Source organism: Fringilla coelebs (genome assembly GCF_963513975.1).
Source record: "Fringilla coelebs genome assembly, chromosome: 1".
NCBI classification, from domain to species: domain Eukaryota; kingdom Metazoa; phylum Chordata; class Aves; order Passeriformes; family Fringillidae; genus Fringilla; species Fringilla coelebs.
Window position 1 is genome coordinate 138,001,331 of NC_140028.1, and position 15,066 is coordinate 138,016,396.

At 46.5% G+C, this 15,066-nt stretch overlaps 1 protein-coding gene across 2 annotated transcripts in view; it reads left to right on the forward strand.

Annotated features, from left to right (window-relative positions):
• The first annotated feature begins 1,664 nt into the window (after positions 1 to 1,664).
• The window catches only part of JCAD (junctional cadherin 5 associated), a 29,205-nt gene continuing 15,803 nt past the window's right edge, over positions 1,665 to 15,066 (forward strand). For both annotated transcript variants that reach the window (XM_084216300.1, XM_084216299.1), the window contains exons 1-2: positions 1,665 to 1,760; positions 14,258 to 14,619. In XM_084216300.1, the coding sequence (XP_084072426.1) occupies positions 14,318 to 14,619 (302 nt within the window). In that variant the 5' untranslated portion in view covers positions 1,665 to 1,760; positions 14,258 to 14,317. The remainder of the gene's footprint in view (positions 1,761 to 14,257; positions 14,620 to 15,066) is intronic.

Below are 15,066 nucleotides of genomic sequence, written 5' to 3' on the forward strand. Positions count from 1 at the left end.
AGGACTGCACTTCCCTTTGCAGCCCACAAAGTGTTCTCAGAAGAGATGTAGCAAAAATTAGCCTCAGGTGCGGAGGCAGGTCTGAGATGTGCTGTGTGCTGTCCTCTGTGCTTTTATCATGATCTCTATAGTCAGTGACATCATGAAGACAAAAAGATGTCCCTTCACTCTGACAATGTTCAGTAAATCATCCAATTTCAAGTGGTCTGATGGAATGTCCAGCCTGTTCCCCCCCTCCACACCTCTTCCCATCCCCTAAATCCAGGGCCAAAGCAGCTTTCCCAACAGAGAGCTGTGAGCTCCAGGAACAAGGGCCTGCTCCATGTGGCACACCATGGCTACCCAGCCAGAGCAAAAGCTTTTGTCTTGGGAAGAAGTGATTTAAACAGGACTGTCTTCTATAACCAAGGAGAACAAACAGCTCAGAGCTGCAGCCATGCAGACGAGAAAATCATTCTGGAAATTTTTTCTAACAACACAGAGGAGAGAAGTATTTAAAAAACCCAGAACTCCCAATTTGCCTGTCAGAGTCAAGATATTTAAATAATAAACTGGAAGTTGTGGCAGCACAGCTTCCTTGATGGAAACCCTTGCTATCATCACATCCACATGAAGCTGGTCTGTGACAAAACTTAAACCTTCTACTGACTGACTACTGTGTCAGCTACAAGACTTCACCACAAGAAAATACAGGGGTTTCCCAACAGCAAAGCCACAAAGAACTTCTCAGGTACCCTGCAGGGACAGGGTATAAGGGGTCTTGGTCAAGGTCCCGCTGCTGTTGGTGGCATTGTCTTTGGTGGCTGCATCATGTGTCAGCAGCTGCAGGCTCACACCCACACGGCTGGAAGACAAAAGGAGATGTCCATAGAAAAGCAGGTCAATGACAATTACTCCCAGAGCCCTGGGAAACCAGGGCATCAGGAAACCTGTATTCAGTTCTGGGCTCTCCTGCAGACTTCTGTCGTGACCTTGGACTCATCGTGTAACTTTACTGCCCTTGTTTTCTCACTATTAACTAGAGCACATACTGTAGAGGACTCAATTTATGAACGTGTGTAAAAGCGCTTTGGTAGCCGGGGGTAAAAGTCAATTAAGACAGGGCAAGCAGTTGATGGGCCCAACCAATTACTAAAGTAAATGATTCACAAACATACTCTTTTTTTGAGAGTGTCATTAAAGACCAAAAGAGATTTGCAAATTATTCACCTGTTTCTAGAGGCTGAATAGATCATGGGGAGGGGAAAGGTGGGGCAGCAGGCAACCAACAGCGCTTCAAAAACGTTTGAAAACCATGTTGAAGACAGGCCCTTTGGGGGCATGGCCAAGTGCCAGCAGGAACGGCAAGTTTTGGAAAGGTCTGCTCGTGTCCCTCTCCATCCTTGACAGACCCGTCTTCGCTTCTGCAGATTTTCCCTGTGCTAAATTGATGAAAGCTGAGCCATGAGTTGTGCTCATCTGTGGGACAGAGGGAGGGCGGGACCTGCCCGTTCAACTTTCGGTAGCAAACACACCGCCGCCCGCAGCGCCCGGTGCGCCGCTGTCCCGCGGAGCCGCCCGGGGCGGGCCGGGGCGGGCCGGGCCGCGGGGGGACGGGCGGGGCACCGGCACCGTCCCACCGTCCGTCCCTCCTTCCTTCCCTCCCTCCCTCCGTCCCTCTGTCCCGCCCCGCCCCGCCCGCCGCGGGCTCGGCGCCTCCCGCAGCCGCTGAGCGCGGCGGCCCCAGCCGGCACGGCGGGTCCTGCGCGGCCGCCCGAGCGGTGAGTCCCGGGGCCGGGAGGGGCGGCGGGCGGCCGCGGGAGGCGGGAGGGGAACGACGGCGCTCGGAGGGGTCCCGGAGCGGACGGCGGTTCGCGGCAGTGGGGGGCACATCCCTCGGGTTCCCATCCTTTGCACCTGCTCGTTCTGTCTCCCCCCGTGGCCGCCGTCTCTGGCGGGGCTCTCTGCCGGCATCCCCCGGGAGCTCGCCCTGAGCCGAGGTCCCAGGGAAGTTGCTCGGTGCCGCTCGCTGGAGCCGCTCCCTTCATTCACCATCGGTCGCTGTGGTCCCCTGCGCCCGGGACCGGGGCTCCGGCTGCGGCTCGGTGCCGGCTCTCACCGACCCGAGAGGATGTGGCACCAGGGTCTGAAGCACCGAGTGCCGTCCCTCTTGGTGTTTAGCTGTACTTCAGTATTTACACAGTAGTTAAATGGCTCTTTGGGTTATTTTGCTTTCTGGTGGTTGTTTTAAACCATGTCCTGTTGCAAGGGAGACAAAACCCCAGCTGTTCTGTCAGAAGGAGATCTGTGCTGTTATGTCATTTCATAATTGCCTCAGAATTGCAAATCATGGCCTTAGTCTGCCACTGGATCTGTGCCAAAAGACTCTTGCATCTGTTAAGGATGGGTGGTTGTTTGGGTTCTTTTCCCTTTTTTTTTTTTTTTTTTTTTGGTCAACAGTTGAGAAAAATGGCTTTTTATTGGCATGAGCTCTACATGTTAAGTTACTCCATGTCTTTAAGTGAACACACGATGTAACTGTTCTAAGTAGTCAGTCTGATTCACAGAGTCAAGACATTAAATCTTGGCTAGTGACAATGAGAATTGTGTCCCGCTGAAAAGTATTCAGCTGCACTTCTTTGCGTGAGCTGAAGCAGTTTCTCATTGTTACTTCAGAAGTTCCGATTCTGCCCAGAATGGCTGTTGCTTTTTGTGGGTAACAGACACATGGAAAATAGCAACCTTCCGGCTTCAAACTAAACAATATCAGATTAATGACAGAGAAGGGCTCTACAGATCAGAGATGCAGTCACTTGCAGAGCCTTAATTTGTGCCAGCGCTTGGTTTGTAATCAGAGGCTAGATCTGCTCTACCCTACTGTGCTGTGCAGTTCTACCACTCATGATGGTACCTCTTGGAGGAAAAAGTGTGGTCCTGCCAGCTATTCCCTTTTCCAAGGATGCTTTGGGCAGCAGGAGCAGGAGGAAGTCGAGGCAGTCTGCTGCCGTGGGATAGAGAAGCTGGGCATGGCTGTGCCCCTCAAGGCAGGATCATCTCTTAAGCTGCACCATCAGGGCATATTAGAATACCAACTAAAACACCAATTTAGTCTGTCATTTCAAAGGCTGGGCCCTTCTGCATCCTCACTTCCTATGGTGATGTTAAGTATTTCTCCACGCTGCAACATGTGTTTGCCAGCTCTTGGAAAAGACAGATCTTTCAGGGTATGCCAGGCTGTGTGTATCAACTGGCATTTTACAGTACTATATTGTTCTTTAGATGCATAACTTCACTGGCCTCTTATGACCTAAAAAGCACACAGAAAATAAACAAGGGCATATTGTTCAGTGGGAAGGATGCAGAAAGTTCTTCTACGTTAGCTGTTAGTTAGGGAAACACGACATTTAAGTGTTTCTCCTGATTGTCAGAAGAATGACATGGCACATGTGAGCTTGTTTTTTGCCAAGCAAGCTCTACTTGGAAGGTGAGGCATTTCTGAACTTCTTGGTCACCTTGGAACTAGTTATGAGTGCATAGCAAAGTCCTGCCCAAATCTTCTCCTCTAATTAATTTGGCCAGAGGCCATCCTAATTAACCTTGAGGGAGTTCAGGGGTGGGAGAGCTTGGTATGAAACAATTGTTCTCTTGTAATTTGCCGTTCACAATGTGTTGACCAAGCTACGAGCTACATCTCTAAAGTCCTCTGGGTCTCTTGCTGAAGCCATTACACCAGTTTATTTGTTTTTTAACAGATGTTGTTTTCTAATCCTTGAGTGGAAGGGTTATCTTGCTTTCTGCAATCTTGTTGTTGTGCTTTGTTGCAAGGGCAAGTGGGCTTGGGCTTGCTGGGGAAACTTACTCACCAGTTCCAGCTGTGAAGGAAGGGGTTGGTCAGCCTTTCAGCAGTCCTGATGCGATTGTTAAGGTCTCTGTGTGAACTGATGGCATCTTTTCACATCTACCTAGAAATAACCCTCAGTTCCTCTGGTACTGGCAGTGCCTGCAGGGAGCGAAAAGCCGCAGGAGCCTCTTTGCCCAGGAGTTTTACAGTTAGGATATTAATGGAGTTTGTCAGCCATAACTTGGACTGTCTCAAATGGTGAGGCAAGAGAAAAAAATCTGAGATAGGTGAAAAAAGGAAAAAAAAATTTAACGGCTGGGTTCTGCTTTTTGAAAATGCTCATAGCACCCTGCAAGCCACTGAGAGCGCGATGAAGGGGGGAAAAATGAACAGCTGCTTCTGAATTTTCAGGATGGTCCATCTTCCCCCTTGTGATGATGACTGCTCACCTTGTTGGTCCAGGGGGCTTATCTGTGCTCAGGATGTGGGTCACCCTTCACCAGCCTGGGCTTACCTCCCTGGTGAGCGGCCCTGCCCATCACTCACAGTTCTTCAGCAGCACAACATTGATCATGTGTAGCCTTCTCAAGCATCTGTCTAGTTTTTTTTCTATGCTAGTGCATAAAAATGCTACTTTGGCATTTATTTTCTGGTAGAGCGAGGGGTCAGGGGGAAATCCTGCTGAGACTACCAGTCAGGACACACAGATCCAAGAAAGAAAGATCAAAGGCGTCTGTAATACAGGAAGAAGCAGAGGGTCAGTCCGGAAGAGAGGGCATTTGATTATAGCACAAGGGTAATATAAAGGGGATAACACACAGGAGAGGGTGGTACTGTCCGAAAATGAGTAAACAAACAGATGTGTAAGACTATGCTCAGAATTTATTTACTCCAGAAGACACAATCCTTATCTCTTTGAAAGAAGAGAAGACCACACCAACCTTGGAACACTTCTGCTCCCAGCCACATTTGTGAGCAGGAGAAAGTGTTTGTTTATGGATCCCTCCTCCATGAGTCCTGGCCTGATGGGCTGGCCTGTCCTGCTGTGATTAGTAGGATGCTAATGTGTGTAATCCTTTTGATCACAGAGCCCAGGCTCTATAAGTCATGTCACTGTCACCTCAAAGAAGTTCAGCCATGTGATAGATCCCTTATTAAAAATTTTTGCTTTGACAGATTTAATACAGTTATTATTGAGATCCTTTTTTTCCTTTTTTTCTCTTGTCTTGTACAGATGGAGAGCTTTTCTATAAAAAAATTCCAAAAATAATGCTTATTCATGAAGTTCTAATGTGGGAGTAGCTTATTAGGACTTTGCCAATAGGTATTTTAGGTAGGATGATCAGCCCATAATATCTTGATTTTAAGATGTGAGCAACAAATGTGATTCCCTGGGCTTTGTTTTACCAGTGTGAACTGCTCCATACAAAACTGTAAACAGCATGGAAACGTTCATCTGAGTCCTAAAAAGCAACCTCTTCTGCAGTTCCTTTTTGGGAGGCAAAGAGTTGACTAATTACTCTTTGTGTAATAAATGTACTATTTTGCTCTCCTGTTGTGACAGACAAAAGCTGTCATTTGAGGAAATACACCATATGCTGCCAATTGGTGTAAGGACTGGTTATATCTGGAGCACAGAGTATCAGTGAGTGCTCTTCAACAATTGCTCCTTCTCTGAAAAAAATCTGGGCCAATTTCAGTGGACTAATGTGCTGGTCTGTCATCAGTGAAAGCCAGCTGTTGACATTTTGAAAACCAGCTAATACAAACAGTGGTATCTGTGCATGCTTGGACATATCCTCTCTCCCTGTTAGGCATTTACATCTATTTGGATGCTTAAGAGCCTCAGCCTATCAGTGCTCAGTCAGGCCTGGATTGGTCCATGGCAAATTTAAAAATCAAACTTATTTTGGATACCAACTCCCATCCGTGCATTGTCGGACGTGTTTTTCAGAATTGTGTGACCCCAATACTCACACACCCATATTACTTGAAAAAATAATCTCTCTCTACCATTTTTCCTTGGTGAATGTAAGAAAGCAGAGTCTGAAAGCTCCTAACAAACAGCAGCACCTGAAGAGCAGCTGTCCCTCGTGGAGATCTGCCCCAGGAGATGCTGTGCACTCTCATGCCGTGGTGGGTTTGCAGATGCATCTGCACTGCTGAGATACAAGACAGGAATAACTACCTTCTGAGAGTTAAATAAACTCCTTAAGACTTGTTCCTCTCATCCTTCCCACTTCCTAATTTTATTGGAGACACATTGTATCATTAATTTGTTCTCTGGCACAGTTCCTCCAGGATTTCAGTGAGGTCTTTTTGCTCAAAGAATGCAAAGAGGATGTGAGCTGTAATTTTCACTGTCTGTGAATCTCTGTGTTAGAGAAAAAATGTGAACTCTCCTGCCCGCAGGTAATGAGAGTTGAACACAAAAATTCACATATTTCTTTTTAATTTCTTTGAGGTGGATGGGAGGGACTGGCCTGGGAAGACATGCAGAACCAACATAAAGTTGGCTTATCTTCCAGCAAAGAGTTTGGCACGTCTACCTCCCATGTAGTCTGCAGAGATGATTATGCATGTAGCACTAGCAGCTTTGAAGCCTTCACTACAGCACTGGCTGCAATGGGAACTTTCTTGAAGCTTTGCCTGGTGTGTATCCATGATGTGATCAGAGTCCTTTGGTCAGGACCCCATTCTGGTGCCTCTGCTCATCTGCTGCCTCTTCTCTGCTCAGGAGCCTTCAACCCGTGGTGTGTGTTTTGTGTCTCAGCCTCCCTGTCCCTCCCATCCCTGGAGGAGAAGCAAAGTTTCTTTTCCTACCCCTGTGCCAGACCTGCTCCCCCTTAGCAACCCCCTCACTCTTCCCTGCAGTGCAGAGGTGTCAGGAGAGGAGGGTGCAGGGAGAGTTGTAGCAGGGGGGCTGGGGATAGATGGGAAAGTCACATTGTGTTTGAGGTGAGGTGGCTATTTGTAGCACTGAGAGATTGGGGGGAAAGAGTTTTGATTTTCTTGGAAATGTGTGGGCATGCCAACAAGACATTTTTCTGGGGAAAGGTAGAGGAAGAATATTACAAAGTTTAGTTTCCATCCCAAATCCCTTGTTTCTGAGGCAGGATTGCTTCATCTGCACCACTACTGATAGATGTTAATTCAGTCTGTTCTTGAAAACCTGTATTGATTCACGGCCTGCCAGCATAAACAGTCAATAACTATCATTATGGCTAGACAGTTCCTTTTAATACCTAATCTAAATCACCCTTGCTGCTTCCTAAGCCAGTCCCTTTGGTAATCCACTTCTGCAGGGAGTAGGACAAGATTATTGCAGCCTTTTAGCAGCCTGACATATTTAAAACTTGTTATCATCTCTCCTTCTCTCACACTCATTCCTCCACACTTCCAACCAAACAAGCCCACTTCTTGTACCCTCTTCTCTAGGGGTCACACTTGGCTAAATCTTTTATCATACCTGCGAGCATCTTGCTTGAGGTAGGACAAACTGGATATAGGGCTGAGGAGTAAAGAGGCTGATGTGTGATGCTCCTCCTGATATATCTCCAAGCTTATTCACCTGTGTCTACCAAGACCTGCACTGCTCTTATCATGAAACCATAGAATTGTTAAACTTGGAAAAGGTCTCTAAGATCATTGAGTCAAATCATGTCATCCCTCTTTGTGACTATAGCCCCAGAGACTCTTTTACTGTACTACTCCTTTTTGTTTTGCATGACATCCTTCTTCTTCAACATGTTTTTTTACACCTGCCTGTATTGAATCTCAGTCATTCATTTCAGACTGGGGCTTTGATTTATTAAGATTTTATTCTAATTTTAATCCCTGAAAATGCTCACAGCATTCCCTAGAGATTTGTAATTGTAATCTTCCTCCTAATTTACAAGTCATTAATGGAAATACAGAGTATAACAAGACCCCAGGCACAGCCCTTATGTGTCTTTTCAGGTTGCCATTGGACTTGCTACTGTTCCTTGAGTACAAATTTGAAGCCTGCCCTGTATGCCTGCCCACAGTAAATTATACCTCAATTGTATTCACCTGCTTTGCATATAAGACTATCACATGCATTCATCAAAGCTTTCCTCATTCCAACGTGTGACTTGTGCTGTTTTTCCCTTCCTAGTCACTATGCTCCCAGCTCAGCCAAAGAAGAAAATTAAATAGATTAGGCTTAATTTGTTCTTGACAAGTCTGTATTTTCTGTTTTCTCATGGCTTTATTATGTGGGAGTGGATGCAGCTGCAGTGTAAGGCGGCAAGCAGGGAGATGGAAATTCTTCTTGGATTGCATACTTGCTCCCTCCTGCTCCTCGATAATCAGCATTTGTTTTAAGTATTTACAAGGGAATTGAATAATAATTTGTCTGATTTGATATCAAAGCAAGGCTGTTTGGTCTATGATACCCCAGGTCTGTCTCCTTCCCCTTTTTGTTTAAGTCAGATAATATGTTTGCCCTTCACTCATCCTTTGAGAATTTCTAGAAGATATTTACTCATGGCTAGGAGGTAACCCTGACTACTTCCCTACTCCTTCCTTACTCCTAGCCTATGCTAAATTAAGCTCCACCAAGTTGGATACATCCACCTTGCATTAATGTTCTCCAATCTCTTTCTCCAGTGTTCTACAGTATCTTTGCATTAAATAGCTAGCATTTGGTCATAGTGAACATTGTTGTTGAAGGCTCTTCAAACACATTAACTTTATCTTTCCTAATGGAGCATGCATCTGCAAGTCAGTGGATGTGGTGCTGGTTGTTTCCATGGCAGAGGGCAGGGGCATTCTGGGGTGGCTGCATGCACAGCACCACTGCAACGTGCTGGTTACAGTCCCATCTGACTTTATTGTCCTGCAAAAGATGAAATTAGCAAGGTAAAAACCTTGTTTAATGTGCTTTTGATAGGCTATTTTATATGCACACATGCAAAGCCAGAGTGAGAAAACAGGAGCAATTAAAATGTCCAAAGCCTTAGATATTCTCCTGGGATATAGCTCAGGGTTATATTTAGACAGAATAAGTAGCACCATCTAGTATTGAAACAACCATAAGAACCTGTTTTCCATTGCTCTAGTCTGTCAGGCTTTTATCACTTGATCTGAGACTTTCAGGTTGTGTCTCTCTCTCAGGCTAGGTTTATTTTAATATTGTCAGCTAAACCAATTCAACCATTTCCAAGAAAAACTAGAGGGGAGGAGAGAAGGAATGTTGTTTTGCCCACATTAGAAAGGGGAAAGAAAATAAATCTTTCAGCTTTTTGATTAAGAGCTGTGGTGCCATCATGTTCAAGAACATGATCTATGGTGACAAGGCTTGGAGACATCTGTGCATGTTCTTGGCAGACTCATCTCTGTTTTGAGTTACTCCATTTTCTGAAGACTTTTCTCCCCATCCATCAGCAATCCTCTGGTGCTGAGCAGCCCACTGGTGACCCAGCCCTGTGCTCGTGCCCTCGCTGCTCCAAGGGATGTGCCAGCAGAGCGTGCCTCTGTAGGGCTGTGCTGCTGGAGTGGGATCATCCCCGCAATGACAGCTCCTGCTTCATCCAGTATAGGTGAGATGGGGTCTCAAATCTGGGAGCAGGCACAGAGGTTCTTCTGCTGGAAGTGTAGACAGGACAGTAGGTGTTCATCAGTTGGGGAAGGAAGGAATTGGGGTGATGGATGCAAACTGAGGACTGGCCAGCAGAAGCTGTGAGGGGTGCAGGAGGAAGGATGGGCTGACTGCCACAGTGGTGGGCTGTGTGGGAAGAGTGGCTCCACTGGTGGGACCAGGAGACAGGAGGGCAGAGAAGAGATCCTGGAGGAGAGGGGGAGGACAGCAAGAAGCGTTGGTGAGTGTGGGACGGGGGGAAATGAAGGCACTGGGTTACGTGGTGCTGAGGAGTTAACAGGGATGGGGAGATATGGGGCTTCCTGGACAAAAGTGTTGGAGTTGGATTAGATGGACAGAGGGATGGAGGAAAGCACTGTACACAAATTACTGCAGCCAGTTTTCTTGGCTCATCCTATGTCTTCATTGTTTGGACAGCTATTTGCCATACTTAGATTCATGTGCAGAGGCACTAGGTTCTTGCAGCAGTTGCTTTGAATGTACCTAATTCACTTTTAGAGCTGAGTCCTTCAAAAAATCAGGTTGTAAGCACTTCAGACTGGGTGCGTAGAGTGGAGAGGATCGTTTCACTTTAGTCTGTCTCCATAAATATTCTGTCTGGCACATGTCTGATATGAAATGAGAATAATGTCACCCAGACGCGAGTGAAGATAAGCTAGTTTAATGTGTGACCCATCTAGATAATAGTCTTTGTAATTCAGATGCCTGTTAGTAACAGATCTTCAAAGCAGTGTTTGAATAGCTGCTGTAGAGACAGCCCAGGAAGAGCTGCCATCACCTAGCCTGCACACCAATTGAGGCCAGAGTCCTGCAGAATTCAGTAGCCTCAAGTCATATAATTAGAGACTGCAGCAAATTGTGTGCCCTTGATATTGGTAATTCTTGATGTTGTATGCATCATTTTGCACTATGAATCATGTTCCTTCAATGTTTTATTTTCTTGAAAGTTGTACAAATCATTTATATTACTGTTATAAATAGTTCTGCAGAGGTGGGAGGGCAAATCATGCTCAAGAAGGATTTCAGGAGTTGTATTCAGCCAGTTAAAGGGTTACCACCTTCCCCTACATTTCAAGTAGCGGAGGGCAGGAGAGATGTTACAGAGGACAGCCAGGACCAAGTCCTCTGACACTTCTGGTCTCCCACCCAGTATGCCCTGCTGTGCCAGGGCACTCTGTGGAACTTGGGCCAAAGGAAGGAGCCTGCCAGGGGGCTGCTCAGAGCACCGTGACGGGAGCATTCAGTGCCACGCAAGTCATTTCAGAGCACACAGGTAGGACCGGCTTCTGCCGTTGCTGCAGGTGTTGGCATTCATCATCACTGCTGCTGGTCATCATGCAGGTGGTGGTGGTAGGCCCGAAATAACAAGGCTTGGGAACCCCTGCCACTGAAAACAACTGCAGACAAAGGCAGATCATAAATAGAAAACAATGTGTTTCCCCCACTGAGAATGAGTTCCAGAAGCAGCTCAAAGGAAACTAGCCCCAAATTTCTTCAGGGTGTTTTTCAGGAGTGCGTTGGGCTTTTCTCAGGCCGGAGGTGAGATCCGTGCTCCTGGAATGAGCACCCCAAGGTGAGGTGCTCTGATGACGTTTCCATCTGGTGATCCCATTGTGTTCCGCCTGCCCAGGCTGTGGGTCTCCATTGTGTCTGTCTACGTGGGGCTGATGCTGATTTCCGCCGTTCACACTTGTTTCTTTGCATCTGAGAGTGCTGCTGAGGAGTTTACAGAGAAAAGCTTGGCCCCTGTTTCCAATGTACTGCAGAGTTGTACCGGCTGCCGGGGACAAGTCGGAAACACTGGCAAGATAGCAGGCATCCTCAGGAAGCAAACCCTATCAGAAAGCAGTGATGTCATTGGCAAACAAAACAAACGAGGGCTGGAAAAACAAACTGGCTTGCAGCGTTGTTGATCTTCCCTCAAATTAGAAGCTCTGCACAGCATTTACTCTGAGGTCCAGACTGACAGATTATTTACATAGAATGCTGCAGCAATGGTTTTGTTACTCCTGCCAATCCAATTCCTTTATTTTTTAGGTTTATTTATCTAAGGGAGGGTGGGGTGAGTGTCCCAGAACTCTAGCCAGATTCAGAAAGCTGGCCAACATCCTTGCAGATGATGGGTGCTGACATGGTTGATGTCCTGCAAGCTTTGATCAGGCAGGACTTCTGGCTTCCCTGTCCCTGATCAGGTCCAGTGCAGGAGATGCTGCTTCCCCATGACTTCTGCACTGCCCTTTGAGGCTGTGTCCTGACAATGTCCCAACTAGTGGCCACCTGCCACCACTGCTACTGTCTCCTTGGAGCTTGTGCCATGAGCACATAAACAGCAGGATTCTCCCCCTTGGTTGTTCCCATTGAGATGCTGCGGTGGGCATAGCGATAGCATCCTTCTCCCAGATGGGCCTCCCCAGCACACATAACCGTGGGGTTTCCCCTTCCACACATGGTGAGTTTGCAGAGCAGGAAGAGACAGTCATACCAGTTCCTCATGGCACACTTCCACTTGTTGCTCCTCACCACTGATGCCAAAAGAAGGATCAGAGTAAGCCCCATGGGCTGGAGGTTTCTCGCCCACGCAGCTTTGCCTCTCTGATGGCTGCAGTGTGTGGCAGAGAGGGGGTTAAACTCTTCTCCAAAGCAGTCCTCTAACAGCAGGAAAAGCACATTTCTTCCTTGCACCTGTGAGCGCTTCGATGGGCTTTCTGCTGTTTATGGTAGTCACATTGGATCTTTCTCCTGTTAGAAGCTGAACAGCTCTAGCAGCCAGCTGTTCCTTCTGCTCTGCTCGTACCTGGCTCCTTGCACAGTCTGGGCAGGGGGTGGATGGAAAATCAGCTTTTTAGGTCAGCATTCAAAAATAACCCACAAAGCCTTCCCTTTCTTCCATGAGGGAAGGGTCCGTCTCCTCCCTGCTTTCTGCCTGCTTGTACTTACTGCTGTCTTATCTACTCTGAGCTCTTACTGGGAATTTGGAGTTCTGTTCTAGCAGGAGCTAATATCTTTAGCACAGAGCTTTATTTCTCTGTTTTGAAAGGGTGTGTAGTGTTGCATGTGTGAAAAGGGAGGAGATTCATTAAACTCTAGGAACAAACTGGTTTAGGTGTTCAGGAGGCTCTCAGGGTGGAGAGCCGCTTTTGCAGTGTTGCAGGTTAAATTGTGGCTCCGCATAACAACTGTTTTTCTACACTGTGAGCTCTCCTCGGGTGGGTGCTGTGGCCACTGTGGGCAGTGCAGCAGTAGCTGGAAGGTTCCTGTGTGCCTGGAGCTGGACTCCTGCAGGCTGGCTCCACAGCTGGCACAGCATCCAGGAGTCAAGGTGGGACAGAAAATGGATTGGGCACTGATAGGCAAAAGGTGGCCATAACACATGGAGTGCTGCAGCACAGAAACTGGTTTATATAGCACTCTGACCCATCCACTTCTGTAGATATGGAGCCTGAGAGATTTAGTACTAGTGAACATGGAACAGCCATGTCAGTAGTTGCTCCATTTCAGGTAAATCCTTGTGAAAATAGTGAACAGACTTCTCCCTTTCTTCATGCCCAGGAAGAGCATTAGAGGCAGTGTATAAAGTGTGCTTTTGTTATGATCTTTGCAGAGACGGTCTCCTTTAAGGAGCTGCCAGTGCAGGGCTCATGATCCTCAGGTGGACCTGCTGCTACTAAGGACACACTCTACTCACTAGATGTATTAAATGAACTCTTCATGCAAGGAAAAGAATCCTGTGGTTATATTTTACATAAACCTATTTCTGTGTGTTTTGTGTGTTTTACCTTTTTATCCACCTTTTAAAAAATTTCTTTCTTTTGTTAACACAGTTCAAACAGGGAGGAATGTATCAGGATGGGTGCATTGTTTTGTACAACCTTTGGAACAGAACATTACCTTCCACACATTTTAGAACTCTGGAAGAATGGGTATTCTATAATTGCCATTATAAGCTGTGAGAGTGGTACAATATGTGAGACATATAGAGACTGTTTTCAGCCGCCTAATTCAGTTTGCTGGATCTTTACTCTGGTCAGTGCAGAATTGAGGGCTGGGGAAGAAAAATTTTGACCATCCTGTGTCTTGCAGATCCTTGAGATACAATACACATGGGCATCACATGTTGTTTATATTCATGTTACACAATGGAAGTGTGCTGTAAAAACAGCATACTTGAAATCTTAGGGTTTGTGTTATTCTAGCTGAGGATTGCAGGGAGAAAAGAAAGTAATCTGTAAAAAGGACTGTTTAGCTGGGGTATTGCATGATACTACCTGGGTTTCTCATGTGGTTGCATAATTTGTTTTTGTTCTTATGCATATTTTATCCTTGTTCATGTGAACTTTTTTTTTTTAATTGGAATATGCAGAACTGTAGGGAGAGGCTTATTGCTCTGTAATCCACCCCCTCTTCCTGCAGCAACTTAACACAGAGCACACCTCTCCATGACTGGAGAAAAATAGTTGTCTAAGGAAATGCCTGCTCAAGTTGTAGGCTTACCTCCAGTGCAAAGTTTTTATTTTGAGGTCGCATTAGTGAAACCTGAAAGCTGCAATCACCAGTGAATTCTTGAGTGAAAGGGACTGAGTCAGCAGCAGCAGCACAGCATCTGCTGCTTGGCTGAGTGCAGGGAGGTGTATTGTCTAGGGAAGGATGGGACATGATTCATCAGCATCTGCATGCACTTTACTTCTTCTATTTTATTAAGAGGGTGAAAAACTGAGTAGAGGAGATGAGACTTCTAGCTTCCTGAGCCTACCAGCTGATCAAAGGTAACTCTTCTTGTCTGAAGTAGCCTTCTGATTGTTTTTTATGTTTTGTAGTGATGGGTCCAGCTGGAAAGAGCTTTCTGATGGCACAGCTGTGAGTGAATCCAGCACAACATGTTCAGTGTCGAAGACCTTCTGATTTCTCATGGATACAAATTGTCGAAAAATCCCCCTGTTTCATACGAGAACAGATACGATGGATACCGGCATGAAATCACGGGGAGCAGATCTGCTCAGAGACCAGCACTGAATGGCATTGAAGCAGAATCCAGACCTGGGGCCTACAGCAAGAAACCTCTGGTGAAAACCAGCTCAAGCAGCACTGAAAGCAGCCATGGGAGCCAAGGGAGGCAAGCAGGTCCTGGTTACCACCATGACCTTCAGGGTTTGTCCACTTTTCATACTTCAGAAGGGGGGTAAGTTTCAGCATCATGCCATGGCTTTGCTTTCTCTTTCTTTTGGTCTTGACAGATAACTAATCATGACTCTAACCCTTAACACTATCTTCCTGTGATCCTTTCCTGCTCCCATCCTAGTAACCATGTCCATTGACTGGATGTCCACATCCAGTGACACATCCATTCACCTTCTGCTAGAGAAAGGCCTCTGGGAATACTGGGATAATGGGAAGTGGCTGAGTGTGGGAAAATATGTTTTACTAATGAGAAAGGCCTTTCTGATGGAAAGCTTAGTTCCAGCACAGGGGGAAAGAAAAGGGAAAAAAGTCATCCTTTTCTTCAATTTTAAAACTGCACCCAGCTTCTTCTGCCACTTACACACCCAGGTTTTACTGTGGATTCAGCCACATGCAGCTCTTGGTGGGTGATCCTACATTCATTGAAGACTTGCTTGCTCTCCTAAGG